This window comes from Thunnus thynnus, chromosome 8 (assembly GCF_963924715.1).
Source record: "Thunnus thynnus chromosome 8, fThuThy2.1, whole genome shotgun sequence".
Taxonomy (NCBI): domain Eukaryota; kingdom Metazoa; phylum Chordata; class Actinopteri; order Scombriformes; family Scombridae; genus Thunnus; species Thunnus thynnus.
Genome location: NC_089524.1, coordinates 17,079,220 through 17,102,811, shown reverse-complemented (window position 1 = coordinate 17,102,811; position 23,592 = coordinate 17,079,220). Strand labels below are relative to the sequence as shown.

At 40.2% G+C, this 23,592-nt stretch overlaps 1 protein-coding gene across 4 annotated transcripts in view; it reads left to right on the top strand.

Annotated features, from left to right (window-relative positions):
• Positions 1–23,592, top strand: part of negr1 (neuronal growth regulator 1) — a 164,347-nt gene that overhangs the window by 105,052 nt on the left and 35,703 nt on the right. For all 4 annotated transcript variants that reach the window (XM_067596803.1, XM_067596804.1, XM_067596805.1 and 1 more), the window contains exons 5-6: positions 9,747–9,867; positions 13,538–13,686. In XM_067596803.1, the coding sequence (XP_067452904.1) occupies positions 9,747–9,867; positions 13,538–13,686 (270 nt within the window). The remainder of the gene's footprint in view (positions 1–9,746; positions 9,868–13,537; positions 13,687–23,592) is intronic.

The window sequence follows — 23,592 nt, the reverse complement described above, 5'->3', positions numbered from 1 at the left end:
TAAGAAATATTGTTATTTTATTTAATATACAGTTTTGACAATGTAATCAATTCATTGAGACAATTTTGAATCCGATAACGCTTGTACTGTATTTCCATGTCTCTGTGATGAGACAGCTTTCATTCCGGCTTCATTATAAAACCAAGTCTTCTGGCCATTATTTCCATATAATGCATGGCTCTAATGAGCTGGGTCTGACTTGGAATTTTAGAGGCCAGTTATTTATAGCTCAACTAAGACATGGGTTCAAGGATGAAAAGTTCTCTGGCAACTGGCAGTGTCTGTCTGTTACACAACAAAGGAGATATTCACAATGATTGATAAGGCATGTCATAGTCCAACGCCGAATTTTAAATCGAGACAGCAGGGGTATGTGGGTTTCGGTATCCAAACTGAGTGAATTGATGAGGATGACTTTTCTTTTGCTGTCAGACAAAGTCGCCACCGTCTGGGCACCGGAGCGATACTTTAGGGGTGGGAGTATGCTGTAGTTTGTCAAGTGTTAAGGCGGTATTCGCCCGACGTCCAGAGTTATCTGAAGCTGACAGATCTACAGAGCTGTTCCTTTCGTTGAGCAGTTACTCATTCCTTGTTATTGATCTGTACCACAGAGAAGAACTGTCCATAATGTTTTTGGTGGACTCCTTTATTAACATGAAGATGAATTGATTATTTTTTTCTACTTGATTTGATATTACACGTTATCCTCTAGGTATAGCAGAGACTCAATTTGCTTCTTTACTACAGAAATGGAAAAAAAAATGTATGTAATACAAGAGACTTATTTCTGCCTTGCGGACTGAAAAACTGAGGTTGTGTATTTCACCCAGTCTAACTGCAACACATCACAAGCCTTTCTTGAAAATGGGATGAGTTATAACATAAAAACAGACAATTTGTAAGACACTTTTAACAAAAGCAGCAGCAGGATAGTCTCCCTTCAGTGAATACACTGAAGAGAGACTTTTAAAGTTTATGCTCATTGAAAACCATTATCTCCACTTTTTCAGAAACAGTGAAAGAGCCTGTTGCAAGATCAATGACAATACATTTTTGAGATAATCCAATGGGGTTTTGGAAGAGTTTTATGAATCTAAAAGGATGGAGAAATTTATAATCCTTAAATTTATCTGAAAACATAAAGGTCATAAAGATGGAGACACTGTGCATGTTTTTTTGCCGGCAGCATCAATAGCTCCAGTAACTCCAGTGGACATAAAATCTGTCTTGCAATGTTTCTATGACACATACACCCCGTCTCTCTGACAAGTCTTTATTCAAAAACAGTCCGTAGTAATTAGTTGAGTCTAGGTGAGGGGACAGTTTGTGTCTGCACATGGTGTAAATCTCAAGCTCCCTCCCGTCTGTAGTCATAAATATTTTATAATTCTCGACGTCCTGTTTGAGCTATGGTCAACGTGTAGCTGGATAGAGTCAGACTTTTCTGGCCTCATAAGCACCTTACAGATGAACGGTCCTGTGGTTTATTGTGGCTGTTTAGCATTCGAAATGCTGCGCAACTACAAGACCTGAATCAACAAAACATGTAGCTGACACTGTGTAGTTTAAATAGTAAGTGTCAAAGTATTTTCTAAATATGTTTTCTTAAATTTGTTTTATTTTATAAAAGTTGCCATCTCCCTCTTCTTCTTACATGATGTGTTGTGACACATGTGCTCATTTACAAAGATAAGGGGGCAGAATAAATGAATTAAAGACGTTCATTGGAGCGGCTGATATGGCCACAGCAGGCAGAGCCTGAGCCAGCTGGTGGCCACTCTTCACTGCCTCCTCTCCACCCTGGTGCAAATCTCCCTCTGTGAAGGAAAAAGAGAGACATTTGGACGATATCCCAATCTACTGTATCATCCATGCTCTACTGTCACACATCAGACTACATTCACAGAGCGGCCATGAGCGTGGGGTATTAATGAGGGCTTGGTATGCCAAACTCTGAATTAAGATAAAGATGTTAGCTGACATTGAAACTCAAACAAGAGGAGGTAATTACAGAGCAGGAAGCAAGAAATGTACTTTATTATAAACATTACACTGTACAGGCACATGTTGGTTTAGGAAAAAAAAAAAAATCTTCTTCACTCGGCTGAAAAAATCAGCCACCAATCTCTGTAAACACTCTCCTGGGAGGTTTCGCAGGTGTCAGTCAACAAGCTTCAATGTGCCATTTAAAAGATTTTCATGAAATCTTCAGGCTTCATTAGATTTTGCTGTTAAATTATGTAATAGGCCATCACAGTACACATGATCCTGTTAGAGTATCCTTCTTGTTAAATGCAGTTAAATTAAATTAAGTCATGAACATCAATCAATCACGACTGCACTGTTCCTCTTTTATCATTCTAATAAAACAACAAAACAACATAGGAGTGAGTGACACTGACATTTCATGGGTTAACAGTCTAATTAAATACATGTCCAGACAATTTCTCTGCGCTTTCAAAACAATTCCTCTTTTTTAAGCTAAGAGTATAGTTGACCTCTGGGCTAATTGCAGATTAAGGCCACTAATTAAAATAAGCAAAGCAAAGTAATGAAAACAAAATTAAGCTCTGGCATGTTTGGAGTTTTAATAACACCAGGCCTTAAGTAACACTAAGCCTGCCATTTGGCTTTCTATGATATGATGAGTTAGAGGCAGAGGGTTTGAGGCATTGTCACTGTGCAGCCACTTTCCAAGTGTTAAGTCCAGTACATGTGACCTCCGTTTAAATTTCTCTAAGGCTCAGAAGACAGCATTAATTAAATTACTGCCTGCCTGCACCTCTTGTCTTTATACTTCCGGTGATGAATGAACAGCAACTGAATACTTTTATCAGGTAAAACTGAACGATGGCAGTTATCCAGAAGGTTACGCTAGAATCAGATTGGCTGAAAAGCCCCACTTGGCTAAAGGATATTTCAGCAGTGATTTCACCTGATGAAATTTGATCTCTGACCCACTTTTCAAATTTACATATTCATCCTCACTGCAGGTGAGTGCCGTTATTGGCAATTGAAATTCTCACCGCACAGTGTGACTCAAAGGCATAAATATCACATCTCGGTGGCTGAGTCAGAGGGATGAATGAGAAGGAAACCACCATGGAAAACCTGAGATAAAAAGCCAGTGTTTGATTAATTAATGAAGCCACCTTGTTGTAGAATAAAGGCGTCCATTACTAACTACAGATAAAACAATAACACAAGCCTGTTTCTTTTCCAAGATAAGAAATCAAAGGTTTGACCTTCCTTTGTAGTTTAGAGAGCTCTCTCCCTCCAGAGAGAGCTGTCGATTCTCACTCCTTATTGAATGAGTGACACAACAGAGTTTGAATGCTATCGTGTCGCAAGATGCAATTTGACAGTTTGCACAAACTTTTGCCACATGTGGAAAGTACACAGACAACCAACTGTGTCGCTGTGCTACATTTTATTTTCTCGTCACTCTTTCAGATGCTTCAACCAAAGCCGTTTGAAACCACACCAGATGTTCTGATCGTCTATTCTCCGTCCATTTAATAATCACAAAGCTGCCACGAGTCAATCTGCAGGAAATAAATGTGTAAAGAAGACAGATAAGTTGATGGCGTGTTAGCACCACAGATGTTTGAATTATTGATGAGGAATAGGAAGACCACAGCTTTTTCGGGATATCTATCTCTTTTTTTTTTTATGGTGATGCAAAATGTTTTTACGGTTACGAACTGTAACAGCCTAATTTCTTGGAAAGTTAGAGCAAAACATTCAGACTTCTTGCAACTCAAAGCGCTACAATAGATTGGTCTTGGCACACATCTGGAACTTTTGCGGTTTTTGTTGGGTTTTTTTCATATTCTGTGCTAGGAGAGTCATATGAGCCCATCCCTTCCTATCTTGATGTAGAGTGCAGACATCTGTCCCTCTTCAGCATCACTTGTTTTCCCTCATAGCAAGGTTTCTTTGGCTTTGCAGAATGAAGCTGTGCCCTGTATGCTTCCAAGTTTGCCTGCCATTTGTACGCCTCCTTCCTCCTCCAGTACCCTGCAGCTGTGAATTCTGCTTACACATACACAACGGCCGTGTTTATAAAAAGAAGAGCACCTCACATTCTTTCCTGCTTACAGTAATTGGCCAACAAAACTGTGATCATTTTTAATTAATTATGAGCATGCACATTAGACCTGCTGTGAACAATTACAGCCGTAGTATTGATAGATGTCTGAGCATAATTGGAATGCAGGGACATACAGTGAATACTTCACATTCTTTACATCACCTCGTCTAATGTTTGCTCCAACCCTGGTTTTTCCTCTAAACCCCTAGTCATCCGGGCCTGTTTGGAATTCAAGCCCTGCCCTGATAGATACACCGACAACATGCTTCTCTGACTCCCCTGACAGAGTTGTCCAGTGGAATCGTGACCATCTCTTATAAATAAAAGGCTAAACATGTTTACTTGTGGTCAGGAGACGCATCTTCATGACCACCAAATATTACAATGTCAAATAATGACAGAAAGGTAAACAGCAATTAGTGGAGCATGTTTGCACAGTACTAACAGTCTTAATTAACAATCATTATACTCTATACATTTGCAAAGCAGATAACATTTACATTAGATTAAATGCATGTCCTACATACTGTGCGTGTGCGTGTGTGTGTGTGTGTGTGTGTGTGTGTGTGTGTGTGTGTGTGTGTGTGTGTGTGTGTGTGTGTGTGCGTTTGTGTGTGTGTGCCTCAAGCTCTGCAGTGGATTGCACTGGTGGATCACAGGTAGAATAAATGTTCATTCCACAGTTCAATGAAATCTGTTATTACGAGTATTTTAACATCAGGTGCAAAGTCTCAGTTGAGCATTCGTCGACAGTTTGCAGTATCCATTGAAATACTGTGGCTTACAATTCAAAAGAGAAGACTTCCTAGAATTGGATTCTGATCCAATCCTAAGTAGAGTTAAAGCCAGTACCCTCGAGCTGTTTGGATGTAAATCCATCTCTCTACATCTCTCCAAAGCTCTCGTCTTGATTGCTATATGGATTCCTTGCTTCATACGGGGCATGAATAAATCAGCAGAATCTTGATCTTCTGCAGAATAAATGTTCTTGCTAGTACCACTTCAAAACACAGTGACTTTCAGCTTGATCTGCAAGTTTTAGTGACTGATCAAAATTAGGGATGCACCGATCCAACTTTTCAGTGGCGATACCGATACCTGGGCTTTGGGTATCAGCTGATACCAGTGTTTAATTCATAAGCTGTATGCCTTACTGTGTAGAAGAGCCTGGGATCATTCTCTCATTAGTACAGGAAAAATCAGTGTTGCTCTCCTAACTTTGTAAAATAAAATGTAACAAATACATAGATATAAATTTACTGAATTGTTATTTATTAAAATAATGGTATCCGATACCAGATCAGCACATTGTCACCAATACCCGATCCAGCAATTTGAGTTAGTTTCAGACCAATATCAGTATCGGTATCGGTGCATCTCTAATCAAAATGACTTTATAACACTGACAAAATGCTTTAAACATCACATCCTCTCACCTAACGTCCCTACGCATTGATGAACGCAGATGTGTTGTGTGTTTACACAGTGTGACATGCCTGAGTTTCGTATGGCCATGCATTCGTAATATTCCCTTTTCATAGTGTAGTCTTCGTCTGATAACCCCACCATCTCATACACGTATTTAGGGAGATAGGTGGGGATTTGAGCACCTTGAACCATTTAGTGTTAAACACCGACAATAGATTGAATCCTTACTGCTGTAGACCCACACAGTCCTTCACACTAAGCCGGTTATTTATATGCCTTGCATTGTATAAAAAGAAGGAACACAATGTTCCCTAGCTGTTCTGAATAGAAATCTTAATGAATTAATAAATCTTGGCAGCAGAACCATTCCTGACTGACAAAAAAAACAGGACAATGAAGCCCACAGATGGCAGTGGGGAACAGTGTCTCTGTGTGTAAGCTGATAAGTCATGCACTGATGAGTCCATTTCTTAATTGCAATGAAAACTCATTTTCAAATCTGGCTGAAGAGGTAGGGTTATTAATTGATCTTTTAATTAAAAAGCTTGCGTTCTCTGGGTTCTCTTGGCAAACAATAGTTTGTAGCTAAATAAATCATATTCAGTCTTGAAGCACACCAATTAATCATTAATAGTCACATGAGGATTGGTTAAGGCAAGCGACTCAGTGAAGCCCTTTACATTAAGGTGCAATGCTTTCTAAACACCCCCTGTCCATTAATATTACATAGACAGAAGGTCAAACATTTTACTCATCATTAACATGCTTCTATTTGTACACTTTGTAGAGATGTACAATTGGAGACATCGTCTTTGTTTTGATGACAAGCTCCACATAATGCAGATGTAATGGAATTTGGTTTGTGGTCGACCCACAACTGGCCATTTGTCACCCAGTCGTGCCTTACAGCACCCATTTTTCTACCGTGTCTGTGCTATTCCTGGACCCAACCCCTCAACCCCATCTGGTGGAGTCACCATGACTCCAGGCATGATTTACAGCACCACCGCAGCATTCTCTGGACACTAAATTACCTGGATTATTGGGCCTTCATGAGTTTTAGTGCACTACTTTGCATTACGCTCCAAATCCTGATGGTGTGTTGCACAATATATGATGATATAGGACATGCCAAGAAGTAGAAATTGGAATTATTGGATTAGACTGGATTTTATGGGTGTGATCTGTCTTAACAGATCTCAGTGCCAGTAGCTAAATTGGAAAGATTTGATATTATTGATATGCATATAAAATCAGAGCATTTTGGACCACCTACAAAACCATGGTAGCTTTTCTTTTTATTCCAAAATGTTGCAATATTTGCATGACTTGAGTGGTTAGAAAGACAAATAATTGGGCTCAAAATACTTTCAAAATCTCCTAATTTGCAGAATAGAAACCTTAGTCCGTTAAACTTTTTATGAAAGGTGCCCTTGGTACGATAGATGATTATAGATGATCTATATTCTTGGTCCGACACCAGATCATCTAAGGAGAAATCAGGGCTTATATTCAAATACAACCCTGAGATATATTTTTTTCTTCTTTTTTGGTCTTTATTTTTTTTGTTGTTGCCAGGATTTCAACCAGCCTTTTGACAGAGGATATTAATCTAAGTTACCATAAATAGGAAATCCTCACACAGTGTTCTTTTTGGCAAATAGCACATTCAGTTGATAATAAATAAAAGCAAACACATTGAAATGCCCCCCCCCTCCTCCAAAAAGGAAATACAACAGCTACATGAAATGAGCAGTTCTAGACTGACAATTCATCTGTGGTTTTGTGTTGTTAACATAAAAGACAGTAGCTCTATGTGTGAGGTTTCAAGTATTGACACATCTGCCTGGGCCACCATGTCCACTGTCCTAGCAACTGTACAGCGCGACAGCCAGGTCACCCTGGCGCTTTCAGAGGCTTCAGATAATCAATGGCCCTGCACAATGACACCAATGGAGGATTACGAGGATTCACTAAGCCTCTGTCGGGCGGCATACTGCATTGATTTTGTCATACTTGTTATTGGCTTATATTTCTGCGCTGAAGAGCATTGTTAAAATGTTCCTGTCCGTGTTCCCTTCCTTTTCTTTAAGTATTGTAGAGCTCCTTTCTGGTGCACATTGTCAAATGCTAAACACTTCAATGTTACTCTTTCACAAGTTTTAGTACCCTTCTTATTGGTTGCTGCAGGTTGTTACTGCTTCTCAGAAAAGATGCTGGTCTTGCCTCTCATGTTTTTTGTGAGCTGTCTTTATGGCCGCCAAAGGAGGTTGAGATTGAGTTAGAAAAGTGTTTTATACTCGGAGTTTGAATTTTACACAGACAACAATGGTTAAAGCATCTACACACACACACACACACACACACACACACACAGCAAGCACAGACAGCCAGTCAAGGTCTACTAATACCCCCCAGCATGGCATTCAACATTTCATACAGTGATAAATGAACAGGAAAAGCCTCAGCATAACCCGCTCAACCCGAATCGCTTGATTCACTATCTCAAGTCCTTCGGATTATTCAGCCCAGCTGTGGAAGAGGGAAAATAACAGTAATTGGCACACATATGCAAGGACAGAAAATCAACATACACTAGTCAATATGAATGTGCTCATTAGAATGCAGAGGAAGGTTGGTGGAAGGGCATCCATCATCACAGAGTGCACTGTCACCTCGGTGTGCCTCTCCTATATGATCATACGCCACATGTACAAATGCTCACATGTATCCTTTTCACCTTCCACAGATCTGTTGCATCCCACCTCATCTATCTATGTGGACTCTTACAGGTTGGCTGTGCTGACAGCGTTCATAATGCCTTCTATTTATTAAAATGAAGCAGGGACTTTGCATATACGTGCTTTAATGAAGCATGTTATTTCCATGTTTATACCAGTTTTATACCATTTAGTAACCAGAGGTTGGTGTTGTCCAGGAAAGCTGCAGCAGTCGATACGGAGGTCATCCATTAGGAACATCTCCAAATGCAATTGGAAGTAAAGGTTTGCAGGCGCTTGGCCGAGCAAGCCCTTCCACTGGATACAGACTACAGCTCTGACTGACAGGTCGTTCTTAAAGGCTCATTGTCAAGAATATAAATAGTCCACATCTCACTTTTAGACACGGCCAGGCAATTTACTGCAAGCTGCAGGACTGACCCTAAGAGTGTGAGCTTCTTCCATGTATCATATGCTTTTAATCAGAATCTGTATGAATGTCACAAAGTAATTTTCCTTGCACAGTATGTGGATCTGATTGGATGCTCAGAACAGTTTTATTATTTGTCAGGACTTGGGGAGTCAAGCCAAGTTTACACAATAAACAATGTGAAATGAAATGAAAAAAACCTTGTACCTTATTATGATTGGTTCTCCAGTTTCCTTATGGTTCTGATTAATGGTGTAGGAGAAACAAGAAAACAGGAGAACCAGTTGAAACCACTGTACATCAAGGCCTGTGAGAAACAGTGCTACATACAGCAAGCACTGCTTGTCCTCAATCTCTTAAAGAGGGTCATTTTATTTTGTTTACCCTCTGCAGCTCATGAATACAGCATTACTCTGACAATGGCCAATAAGTAAAACTGTAACAAGTGAAACATTTTTATTCCAATTATGTGACTAAAGAAATGGAAAGAGTGCTGGGATTTTTTGTCGCACAGGTTTTGTCCAACTACATAGTGGATTTGACAAAATTCCATTGTTATAATTCTGCATAACTTCAGTTCATTAATTTCATTTCTTTCAAGGCTGTGTTACTATAAGCAGGGAAAATATTTGAAGTACAAAAGGCCTGGCTTACTTTAGAAACCGTCCATATGTAAAGCTGCCTTCATGACACTGGCAAAGAGATTTACACCACATTTCAGCACATGAAAGGAGCCTCATTTTGCATTCACAGAACCTGCCTCTGCCACTGAGTCTTTGAACTTCCATTAAACCATTTATCACCATGCAGTGCAATTCATTTCATTTTCCTAACACTGGGGATGGATGCCCTCTCCCCTCCCCAACTCCGCCTCTGTAGACTCTGAGTGTTGAGTTTACACTGTGTAATGTGTGCACTGACCAGGATGCTAAAGTTCAACAACCCTCCCTCTCCAGCGCTTATTGTCTCAATTTCACTAAAACCTTTTTATTTAGACTTATGCTAATGATAACACACATTTTTCTTTAGACTGTCATGTGTTTCCTGCTAACTCTGTATCTCTTTTTTTCCCTAGTTGCCCCAGCTATCCATGAGATGAAAAGCCATGGAGTTGGTCTGGGACGCACAGCTCTGCTAAGGTGCGAGGCGGCTGCTGTGCCTTCTCCGACATTTGAGTGGTACAAGGGTGAGAAAAGGTGAGCCCAGTTTGATTGTATTTTAAATAGGGATGCACTAATCCGACTTTTTCAGTCCCAATACTGATACCTAGGCTTTGGGTATCAGCCGATACCGAGTATCAATCCGATACCAGTGTTTAATTAATAAGCTGTATGCCTCACTGTGTGAAAGAGACTGGGGTCATTCTTTTATGTGTAAGGCAACATCAGACTTGACTTTGCTTTCCTAACATCGTGAAACAAAATGCAACAAATAAATATGTTTATTTGTTTAAAATTATATAATATAATCCTGAATTCATGAGTGGGTGATTCAAGTAATTTGTTTGCAGGAGGAATGGGGTGAATTCAAGACAGCAAATATACAACTGATTTGGGTTGCTGACATTTAGCTGCAATGATTCAACAACATTGGTTTTGGACAGCAATCCAGATATATGACATTATCTAGATTGATATTGTATGCGTAGGCTAACATTTAACGTTACTGTGCGCAGTGCACACACACACATACACACACACACACACACACATAACATTACTGTTTTGAAAAGAGGACAGCTATAAGGATACACTCACTGAACAGAGCACGTATGTGTGTGTGATTCGCTGCCAATCTGTTTAAAATAAACAAATAATGTAAACAATATGGGATATTCTGGACTGAGTCAACTGAACCTGCTGAGAGGTGGTGTTGACTGACTGAAGCAGATTCTCTGTCAGAAACACAGAAACCTGAACAAATTCGACTTTCTAAGGCAACTAACAGTAATGCCAAGATCTTATATTTTTTACCGGAAGGCTCAGTGGTGCCCAAAATGACTGCAGTGCGACCGAGAGAGGAAAGTAATCCCGGATGGGAAAGCGCCCGAAGTGAGCTTGAGGAGCAGAGCTAATGCTAACTGCCAATAATGAAACAGAAAGTCGACTTTTATTAGTTGTTTACTTTTACATAACCACCGCGGTTATAAAATTGATAGTTGGAGGATTTTGTTATGTTATATGTCGCATTGGATTTAATTAGCGGAGGTGTTTTGCTGTTACATTTTAGGCAACATTCGACTGGTTTTCTCTTAGCAAGATTAGCTACAATAGCCAGTCTTATTGAGGCTCCTTGGGACAGCTGCTATTTAATAAAGATAGCGTCCAAAACAACTTCACATAGTGTTGTAAGTTAGCTACCCAGCTTCGGCAGGAGAAAAGTTAGATTATAGATCAGCCCCATGTCACTGATACCCAATCCAGCTATTTGAGTCAGTATCGTACCTGATATCAGTATCGGATCGGTGCATCCCTAATTTTAAGCAATTGTAAGTTTTTCCAACATTTGCATGTTTTAATTAGTTTTTTGTGGCTGCACTCCTTTTAATCACTGTCTTATCTTTATTTTGTACCTGTATTTCCTGAATTGTGAATGGAAAACCATAGCATTCCTTCTGCTGCTTTACAGACCTCTGAGACAGAAGTGAAAAAAAACACAAAAATCTAGTTTTCCTGTTTGTACATGAAGACAAAATCAATAACAAATGAATTGCGGCATCTAATATTAGAATTGTGTTAACTGTCAATAAATATTGGAATTTATGCACATTCAAAGTCAATTTCACACTTCAGAGATGCAAGCTGATGCAGCAAAAATAGACCCGGTGTATAACCATAGCGGAGCAAGAACAGTGTGCCAACTCCAAGCAAGTTGCTCCACTCAGACATCCGGCATACCAGCTGAATGGCAGCAGATCATCTCTGGCAACCACAAGAAAGCCTGACTGCGACTGAGGCGCGTCCAGTTGACACTGAGAATCAGTCCGCCAATATAAATATAGGTGGATACAGTTGGTAGCACTAGGTTAAATGAAGTGTTTTATTTAGCTTATGTTATCAAACAATGTAAATTGACAATCTAATAATTACCTTTAAGTTCACATAATTCTTAGAATATATATATTTAGACAGACTCTGAATTTTCCTGATACTTTATAACCCAACAAGCCAGTGCTCTAAGTGCATATACAGTGAGGAAATGCTATTAATTATTTATAAATACTGTTTCATCGAGGTCCGCGGGGTGATTTGAAGAGCAAATGTTGTCAAAGTTGTATTAAAAACTGAAATCTTTAATGCTGAGTTATTAGCTCATACTTGTATTTGGACAAGTAAGTGACAGAAAAGGTGTGTTTTTTGTTTGTTTGCTTTTCCCCAAAGGCAGTTCATGTCTTTGTTCTCCCGTCTGTCCAGTCTCTGGGGAGAGCTCACACAAATGCTCCAGCAAGAGTCATTTGTGCCTTGTCCTCACCTTGCATCCTAATAAACTGTTGCTGGCAACTGGCTTAAATCATTCGCAGCACATACATCAATCAGTCTAGATTCAAGTGTCAGTTCTTGAATTTAAAAACCAAATTACCCCCATTACCCATCATTTACCCACTCCTGGTGAGCACAATTTCAATCATCAGCTCACACTGTGCTAATTGTAATTATGGGGTGGATTCAATTTATTCAAATTGCTAAGGAGGCAAGTTGGCATGATTCTAGTCTTTACTTAATTCAAGGACTTGTTCTTTCTGTGACTTCTTACAGGGCTAAATGGTGATCTGTTCATTTACTCATCATCATGAGAAGGACGCTAGTATGAGGACTTAAGCACAGAATATGTGTATTTTCTGTATAACATCCACACTATGTTTCATTGCCCATTTACTGTATAAAGGACCACTTCTCATTTTGGCTCTGTTCAGCGCTGCTTGTCTGTATCGGAAGTAGTGTGACAGTTTTGACAGGCAAATCTTTCTCGTGACATGTCACTGCTTTCATTCTTGAATGGAAGTGGGCGAATGTTTATGTGTGTGCGTGTAGGAGCGAGGGGGGGGTTTCTTTCACTATGACTGAGGGAAGCATCGACTAGTTTGATGTTGAACTAGAGAAGAGGCGAGCTCACTTGCAGACACCCGTCGAGATTATCAGTGAATGTTCAGCTAACATTTGAGGAAGTCGCCGTGGGAGAGGGAACAACAGACTTGCAGATATTTGCTGGACATAAGGTCACACATAGCGGTTCAAGTCAGAGTGCCTCTCAGAGCAAGTTGAGCCAAGTTACAGTTCACTGGGGGGCCAGAGCAAGGCCAAGATAGAAACATGTTTCCTCACTGGAGGTTTCTATGATGTATAATGTTGCCAAATGTGAAACTGTAGAAGCAACAGCAACCCTACTGATAAAAACAAACTCAGCTGTAGTATCTACAATAATCCTACGATCAGGATGCGGAGCATATGTTACACAGTGATTTTTAATCTCTACAGGCTGTTAAAGATCATCATAACCACCAAAGTAAACAATTACACATTTGACAATTTCACAGCACAGATGCCAGGCACAACTGGAATAGGATTTATTGTAATCCCCCTCCACCTGCGACAAAACGATGAACATGTCAAGTGGCGCCCAGCTGGTTCACCTCTGGGTCATTTCTCTCTCCTCTCAGTCCTTCAAAGCATCTTTCCAAGGCAGACGCAACAGACCAAGGGATAAATAGATCTGGTGAAGAGGGTGATGAAGTACTGTACAATCTGAAGATCCACTAAGGATGACAAACATTTGTGTTGTCCTTGACTCATGCCAATTCCCCCTTGACACTTTGTGTGCGGATGAGAAATTAAAGCCTCATATGTTGTGATTGTGTTCTGTTTTCAGGATTATCAAGGGTCAGGGCATCGACATCAAGAGCCTCAGTTCCAGATCAGTCCTCACAGTGACCAACATGACAGAGGACCGTTATGGGAACTACACATGTGTCGCCTCCAACAATCTAGGGACGGCTAATGCCAGTGTGCCTCTCATTCGTAAGTTGTCATTATACCTTCTTGTCATTGTACCTGCTTGTGGCTAACTGGAGTGGTGAAGAGTCAAAGGGCTGAAAGAGTTGTTGTGGATGTCAAAGGGGGTTTGTGCCCTCAGAAGTGTTTTCATCTTTGCTGCAGCATTTTTGATATCGGAAAAAGCCAAAGTTAAAGCCAGTGCTGCAACTGGTTGTTTCTTATTTTCTTATGATTTCTTTCCATTGCCATGACCAGTACCCAGTGTTCGGTGTGCATTCACCAGACAACTCTTGCTGTTTCTTATTTCCTAGACATCAGTTTTGTGAATGTCGGTTCTCTATTATGGTTGCAAAGTCTGTATGTGTGTGTGGGTGGCTGTGTGTTGATGTGTGTCTGCTTTTAAAGTCAATGTCTGCATGGGTACTGGAGAAAGAAATGTAGCTTTGAGGTAGCAGCATCACAGTTACAAAGGCAGCTACCTGTACACAGGTCAGTCATACTAAGTTGAATGCCAAGTAGGAAGTATGACTCAGATTTTAAAGAGGTCTGAGAGTCAGCCCTTTTGTAGTTTTCAAAGCATCGTGAGGCGTCTAACAGAGTTCTAAAGAGGCCGAATAATCAGAGACCAATCTGCTGCTGCATCAGGGATAGACTGCAGAGTAATACATTTAGAGACACATTATTACATAAATTACACAAAGCTAAATTCAGTCCCCATTAGCGGTACATATGATTTTGTCATATGTTCCAGCAAACACACATGGCAGTGAATATGGGTGGGAAGCCAGTGAGGGATCACATCCTTGTTGTTGCACTAACAAATCCTTTTAGTTGGCTGGGCTGTCTGTGTGGAGGGAGGTTATTATCTTGGGGAGATGGTGTGAACATCTTGCTGCTTTACACCTTCTCACTAAGGGCCAGTGACTGCATATTTATTGGAGGAGGCACACGGCTGCTCTCTCTCTCACCAAGCCTGCAACAGTGCTAATAGTGGAGTTAGCAGTGATTACAGCTGCTGTACAACGAGAAGTGGCTATTGTGGAGAAAAACACAAAACTGGATCGAAACCTCTGTGTCACAGTCTGTACACTTTATGAACTCCACAAAGCCTGTATTTATGCCATTTATCACTCAGAAAACAGCCATCGCACAAAGGCACATAATGAATCATCTTTCATTCTTCAGATGGGTTTGATTTTACAAAGTGTCCAAACAATAGTACACGTTGCTGCAAACTCTTAAATGGTAGATTTGTAATGTATCATAGTCCTAAGGTTCACTGCATATATTGGACAAGAGGCGGGGTACACACCGGCCAGGACAGATCATCAGTCTATTGCAGAGATAAATAGTCATTCTGATGGCTGATTGAAGTTCTTTATCAATCAATGAAGTATGATAGGCCCATAATTCCAGGATGACTCAAACACATAAATAAGTAAAGAGATAAAAGCAGCTTAAAAATGCCCTAAGGCTTATTCACACTGTAACACTTAACAGCCAAGGTCTGCTAACCACTCAATTAACAAACAAGGAGTACAAGGCTATTTTACAGACCCAAGCGGAAAAACAGTCTTACATCACAATTATCTTGTATTTTAAGACAATGAATCCTCTTTTCTCATTTTTAAACAAATGCCAGAGTGGTTTGATGAATACCAGGATAAAGTCCGCAGCCTCTCCACTCAATGGATACACACTTCTTTGAACCTCTGCAGGAAGTGACTTTCAACCACTTTCATTCCTCAAAGAACAAGACACTTTTCCCTCTTGAAGAATGTTCCAATATCTGTCTGCATTCATTCACAAACTTGTTGAAGTACTATTGCACTTCTCGTTGGTTGTTTGATATTCATACACTGTTAGGAATTTCAGTTATTTTGTCCAGCCGCTGTACCTGCCAAGCAGTGAAAAAAGCAATGACAGCAAGGCATTGGGGAACATATTTCCCTCAACGTTTTGGAGCGTGGATGGGTGAAAAAATTCAATTTAATGTATTCAGTGATGAAAAATGAACAGGTGAATTAAATTATTCACCAGTTGGCGCTGCACCCTCTGATGATAACATTGTCCCTAGCAGGCCAGAGACTCAGAATACAAAAAGACATTTCTGTAGAGTTGGCAATTGTCAAAGGAGCACTCCACACTCCCGTTTGTGTATGCACAAAGAACATCAAAGGGTTGTCTCAGATCTTCAAATGGATGATCTTAATGTGACACTAGCGAGACCTCAAAGGCAGAGCGGCAAAGAAACCCTCAGAATAGACAGAGGAGGCAGCATCCTGTGCTGCCACCCCCAACTTCTCTCTCTCTTCCACTCTATCTCTTTATCCCTTTGTTTGTCTTTCAATCGCGCTTTGTCTATCTGATTCAGTTATCTCATTCCCTTACTCCTCACTCCTTTGTCCTCACTCTCCCCCCTTGTCTCTCATTCTTTCCCTCTGCCGTTCTCTTTCTCACGCACATACAGCATCGCTTTCCCCCTCTTTTCGCTCTCATGATCTCCGCTAATGGAAGAGAGGCCAATTCTGCTGTCACTCTTAATGAGAAATGGCAAGCAATCGTCGCAGCGCACTCTCACCGGTGTGTTGACGCAAATAATAAAACCCAGAGGTTAGATTTCACTGCGGGTGACTTTGGATTGCTATTTTAGAACCAGTCGATAGCTATTGATGAGCGAGATGGGAAGGGGGAAAGGGGCATGCATATTTGATAGAGCATCATACATTGGGGTGAATTTTAAGTGGCAACACAATATAGGTGGTTTGTGGTGAAGAAATTGAGGATTTATGTATATTGACTGTATATGTGGAGGGGCTTTACAGTAGTTTTCTTTGGTTCTTTCCATTACACTAAGAGGTTTAGGAACTGTGTGTGAATTGATGAGGTCAAGTAAGGGTCATCCCCATGCAAAAAGTCTTTTCGAAATGCACCCATTGGGAAAAATAGATGAAATATAAACAGAAATACTAAGCGTGCAGGGTTCAGTTTCATTACTATCTTGTCAAGATTCTGAAGTTGAAAGGTCCTTATCCTTCAGCGGTGTAAATCCTTTTTGTCTTAACCTAACAGAGTCACTTTAAATCAGTCCAGGAAAAGGCTTCCCATTATCGCTGATGAAATGAACTGTGACTCTGGAAAGCCTGCACCCAGAAAGAGTAAACACATCTTCCTTCTATCCAATGGAGCCACTGGAAGACACCTACGTTTGGTTTCTGTTTCAGGTGAAACAGGGATGAAAAACAGACTTTATATTCTGGTTTTGTGCGTTGACAAGTTGACATGGTAGTTTTTTTGCACTCGTTTCAGAATTTTTGAAATGAGTTTGATGGCCTTGTCCTCGCTGTCCATGCTGTTGTGTTGGTTGCAACTCGATTCTGCCTATTTTGTTCGAGCATGTGGGGTTTTTGTACTTTTAAACCATTAACCAGGGATTGTGATCTCTTTCTGCCAAGTACCACTTTAAGCTGTGTGTTTAAAGCTGTGGTAAAACACAAACTGGATTCTTTGGTGCAGAAAGAAAGAATACAACCTCTTTGTCACTACTTGTTGGAGTACCTTGTGGGTGTGTGTGTGTGTGTGTGTGTGTGTTTGTGGGTGTGTGTTTGTGTGTGAGCAAAGCTATTTTCACCCAGTTGCTTTTTTGAACAACACAATACTCAGTGTCATCTGTGAATGAACGAATAATAAAGTTGAAAAGCACTTGTCACAATAGTCTATGCTTCTAAACAATTAAGTTACAAAGGTTCAATAAATTGATGCACAAATGGATAACAGGCTCGGATGGTGGCATAGCAAAACTCATAAATAACTTGGTTGATACTTTTTGTGCTTCTACTGTATGTTTGCAGACATAATATTTGTGTTTAAATGATTACAACAGAAGCAGAGTGTAGTTCATGCTGCGATTCATTTTCAGTCACTTAGATTTAATCATAAGACACATGCTTCTCTCAGTAGCTTCTCTGTATTTTCCTCATCACTCCCTGGGTCCAATCAAACCTCAAAGTGCATACAACAGAAAAATAATCACAATTAATGGGGTATCAGCTTTCTGAGAAAATTATAGCATAACCATTTTTGTCAGTTTGTATGAGCAGTTGTCCAAAATCAAAGCAGTTAGACTGGAACAAAAGCTGCAGAGTACAGACTGGATCGATGCATTTGTTCTTACGCTAAGAAAGATATCTCTTTTATACAAATGCAAGGGTGAGTTAAGGCAGTCACCAATAATAGCAGGATATATACTGATTTATTTGTTGATTTACTTATTATTATATTATTATTTATAAACTTTGCCAGATGTTACAGTTAGCATGGAGAATATATTCAGAATAAAGCACAGAATTCAGTTTGATTCCTATAGTGTATGTCCTCTAGTCTATATACCATTAGTGCTGGCTTTGCAAATGTTTGTGCGGGGGTTACTATAGCAGGGCTGAGCAGTATGAGTATTTCAGTTGAATTTGCTCCCCCAAGCCTAAAAGTGAATGAATGAATGGCTACAGTTAAACATGAACATCTGTGTAAACTAGCAACAGATAGAGTTTGTTGTAAACAAAAACGTTATCCTGAAAATCTTTTTTTACCTTAGACATTGGAAAAATCTGGCACAAAAAGGGGTATTTGAGGAATGGATGTTGAAATTAAAGAAACAGTCTGCTGTTTCTACAGCTGAAGCTGTTACAGTCAATATCACTGCTCCATATAATCTTTAGTAAATCAAAAACTAAAATTTTACTTTCAAGAATATTACTGCTGAGCCATTTACAGACCCAAATCATCCTTTATGTTCCTGCCAACTGACATATACTTTATTTGTGCTACATTTAGTTTATGGAATATTCTTGGTCAACAACTATAGAGAGAAAACAAAGAATTGCAGCTATGAATTATTTTTAAATATACCAAAACATCTATTACAGGTTGTGTTTCTGACAATCTCTTCTTGAACATACAAATATTTACTACACCACATACACACACACACACACACACACACACACACACACACACACACACACCTTGTTAGGACATTGCATTGACTTCCATTCATTGTGGACAGCCTAACCCAAATCCTAACCCTAACCTTAACCATAACCAATTCACGTGAGAACCCATCTTGTCAGGCTTCAAGTTATGCGTTGGTGTCTGAACCACCGGTGGTTCAGAACAATCAGCATCCTGTTAGGATTCTTGCGTCATCTTGTGATCTCACGAATCCAGCTGCCTCACAAGATAAGAAGATGATAGACAGATGGTTCATCCAGTCACCTGCCATGTATTATTTGAAAGCGTCAAACAGTTTCCAAGGATGACTTCTCAGATGGTTCTAACCATCTGGTGCATCCGGTTAACTCTAACCTTAACCTAACCTCAATTCACACCTTACCCCTCACCCTAACCAGGACCTCAGAAATGACGTTTTGCCTCATTAGGACTGGGCTTTGGTCCCAATGAGGTCTACTGTTTCCGACAAGGTCGGTGTTTATACTGGAAAAAGTCCCGATGAGGTAACAAAAACGCGCTGCACACTCACACACACACACACACCCCTCTTATGATTTTAGCTGAGTAACAATCACCAAACTGACATTCCCTATTTCAACTTCCCATTTCATGTGGTAGATGGAAGTGAACTTCGATGAAAAGACTGAGGCTGTTCACTCCAATTTTCTGAGGAGTCCTCCAGCTTAATTGGTCAAGCTCTTATCCCCCAGCCCACCTCGGCTTAGCCCTGAAGGAGATTTTCTCCGCCTATACCTCTGCCTTCATTTCCTCCTTTCTCTCCCCCCTCCCCCAAGCAGTAATCGGAAGAGACTGATGGGGGAGGAAAAGAGTAACTCTCTCTCACTCCGTCACAGCTCAGGCTCCCTGAGGCAGGAGAGACACTACTGGCTAGTTGGTTAATGAACGTCGTGTTTGTTTGTCACGCTTATCAATCACCTCATGTGTAGGTGTCATTTCGACATGTCTCCTCATCTGCCATTGTTGTTGATGATGTTGTTTGTTCCCACACCGTGAGATTGTACCTGAGTCATGGAGCAGGGATGCAGGAAAATGGGAGCTAAAGGTGAAACCTGAAATGTGGGTGTGTGATAACTTCAATATTGAAGCCATTTGAGCATTTGGAAGCCAGTGCATCGTGTTTTAGCAAGTTGTATTCATCTTTGTGTAAAATTACTCCCATTTCTGTTTATTTATCAGCATCGGTCAGATAAATCCTGGCGACATTCAGCTGTTTTCTGGTTTGTTTCAGTGGTAAACAAAATTAATTTCAAAGCATTTTGACACGTACCAGCCTCTCCGTCACACACCCGCGCTCTCTCTCTCTCTCTCTCTCTCTCTCTCTCTCTCTCTCTCTCATGACCACACACTCTCTACACACACAACCTACGCATTGAGCTATACCTTAAAGGAGCTACGTTACAGCTATAGTAAGTTAGTTAAAATCGCCCCCAAAAAAACACAACTGGCGATGGACTCAGCCAAACGCCAATTTCCGATATATTCGTCCAATTGCCCAAGCCTAGTTCACATATAAAAATGTGTTGAATAAATTTAACATGGCGAGGTTGTAGTGTCCTTTTTTTTCCCAAAAGCACCCTTACAGTGTTGCACCATTTACCTATCATTTGAATGCCTGCATTTCCATATTTAGGCAATCAGAAAAGCCATTAACATTTTCCAGTTGCACTGCAATGAGGAAATGTTTTGTGCGGTGGGAGAGTGTTCATCCTGCAGCCCAGCGGGCAATGGACTTTATACCCAGCCCCACCCTCACCGACTATAGGAGGCCAGATGCACTGCTAGAAATGTTCATCCCTGGATGACTGAGCCCAGTTGATGCCCACAGGATGATACACACCGTGGGCAGTATTAAAAATGACGTAGGATGAATAACTAATTAGCTGGCTCACAAATTAACAGTCTTTAACACAGACTATTCTATCATTTTAGAGGGATAAGTGAGGAATTGGACATCTACAAGAACACAGACTGCAGAGTTTCTTTGCGGCATCCTCTTCATATCTACTCCTTTAAGGGGTGTAAAATAAGATTTGTAGGGCCTGTTAGCACAAAATTGTTTCATCTGTTGGGTTTTGGTAGGATTTTTGATCAATATTATTGACTCAGCAAGTGATTCACAAGGTGCTGAAATTTATATCCTTCAAAAAGTCACTTAAAAATATATTTTTCAAGGCACGCACAGTTCCGAAAATTGAAAATTTTAAGATAAGTTATGTTCCTTTTGGACTTTTGCTTCGACTAGTTCCCTACCTACTGCACTTTTATGAAAATGTAACTCCAAACATGCAGTTTTGGTATTAACTGCTCATTATTGTGATGAGCTAAACTCTGAATAGAGCCCCACATGAACATTGGTTCCTCCAAATCATGTCAAATAAATCACCTGCACTGTCCCATCTACAGAGAACAAAGAATAGCAATCCATGAAATTAAATAGCTGTGAAAACTAATGTATTTTATCTTACAAGTGAGCAAGCTGTGCGAGAGGTCAACTGCCATATACAGTACGTGAAATCATGCGTCGCTCCGCTGAATGACGGAAAGGGTCCAACTCTGTGTGGAGCTATGAGGGAGAGATTGCATGTCAAAAGATATGTTCCACAGTAATGGAGAAGTGTCTGAGCGCTCATGAAATGATACACTGGTGAATTCATGCTCTAGTATTAATCAGATAGCACCTGCCTGCCTGTTTGAAGAAAAACTAAAAAGAAACTGTTTTCACATATCTGCTCCCCCAGAAGTACTTAAAGTGGAAACATTTGTTGAAGAAAAGATGAATTCGACCATTTCCCCACCAATATACAGAGGGAAAAAGGCATATCATTTTACGTATGAATACTGATTCCTACATAATTTCCCCTTCAAATAGAATGATGAAATCAAATGAAAGCATTGTTGTTGGCATAACAGTAGCCTGTTAACTTGCAACACAGTTATTACACAGTTGTTTGTGCGCTTCAGAAAAGTGACACAGAGACCATGGATTGGGAGCGTGGTGTGGACCACGATGCGCCCCCCTTGTGTCCTGTAGTTGAAATGGCCATATTGAGTGCCCATGTAAATGGATTAAAATGGCGAGTCTAAGAAGGCTTCTGCACCATTGCATGCCCTAGATACAGCAGCTCACTGCAACAACATTAAGAAGTATTCTTTTTTAGTGTGACTGTGTGAGGTGTAATCATTGCTACCATGGTTTCCCTTGTGACAGATAAGCTCCTCCTCTGCCATGAAGCCTTCTGGAAGAAGGTGGTTGATACCATTGTGGGAAGTATAAATAGTTTTTAGCTGCTGGTAGAAGTCACACTGTTCATGTGCCAAATGCAAAGCCGAAAAAAACTCCATGAGCCAAACCTCTGCATCACTTTGAGCTGAGCCCTTGTGGTAAAGAACAGCTTTGCTGTGCCACACATCTCAGATCCTGCTCCCGAGTGAGTCATTGCACAAAGCTGGTTGCAGCTTATCTTGAAGTAAGTGCTTGTTTACCAGACAGAAAGCCATGTTTTTTATTTTTTGTTTCAAACGTTAGATCAAATAGGCAGTAATGTTTACATTATAGTGATATCTTTGTACCAAACTTACATTAAATTAAAGCTGCAAGCAGCGATGAAAAGGCCCTCGCACCTTACATGTGTCGGAGGGAGTGACAGCTGTGGTATCGCTAAGGGAGGTTTGTTTACACGGCTCTGAATCGTCAGGATTATCGGACATTGAGTGAATGGGTAAAATATTATTTCCTGTGAGCAGTACGTGGCGCTTGAGATTACATATTGGAAATTGTGTATACATTTGATGAACTATGTGTCATTGAGGATTCACTTCCTGTTGCCCTTATACAATGCTACATAAGAGAAATATTGATGCAGCAATACATTTACCAGAAGGCAACTGACATGGATATACATTTTCATGAACATTGGACACTGCATGTAGGAAATAACTATCATTTCCTGCGTCCACTATGTGGCACTAGAGAACACCCACAAATTACACGTTGTGTTGCTGTATATCATGTGTAGACCACACCATGTAAATTTCATGTAAATCGGATGATATTTGTTACATAAGGCTGACTTCCTGTTGTCAGCAGGTGACACTATAACTATGACTCAATATTGGCATGTAGATGTGTTCAGGCCTGGACTCTTATCAAACAGGAGAAATTTGGGGCAGATTGGACAATGTAAAGTGGATTTACAACAACTTCCTGTTTAATGCCCCAAACATGTTTTGGGCTAAATTGTCCAGCACGCCACGCCAAAGCGTTCCATGACAACTAAAAAGCTTCACAATTAAACATCACAAAGATCTTTAAATGTCACCCACAAAATTTGAAGTCACTCAGGTTAAATCTCTAGGAGGAGTTTGGTAAATATAACACCTGTCAATGGCTTCACTTTGGGAAAAAAATGCAAAGCACATTCAAAATGGCTGACTTCCTGTTGGACTTAGGGTATGGCTCCAAGAGGCTTTTTTAAAAGTCTGGAGATGGTACATCTGCCTATCAGATTTCATACATATACGTCAAAGTGGGGGCTTTGACTTAAGCACCCTTAAGCCATTTTGCCACACACAAACCCAAGGCCCATATCAGATATCAAGTATCAAGTCAGATATCATGAGTTTTTGAGAGCCGCAATGTCACGCCCAAGTCCAATTGTGATACTAATTAAAATATTTACTAGTTCAAACACAAGTGCAAATTTTCGTAAGTTTCCGTGCATCCTAAAGGCCTCAAATGTCTTCATAAAATGAAAATTGACACATGAAATCCAAAATGGCTAACTTCCTGTTCCTAGTGAAGAAATTTCAAAAACTATGTATTATGTTGAGAATGATGAGAACAATGAATTTCATCAACATCAAAGAAACTTTGTTCCACAATGGTCCTGCATTTGGGGG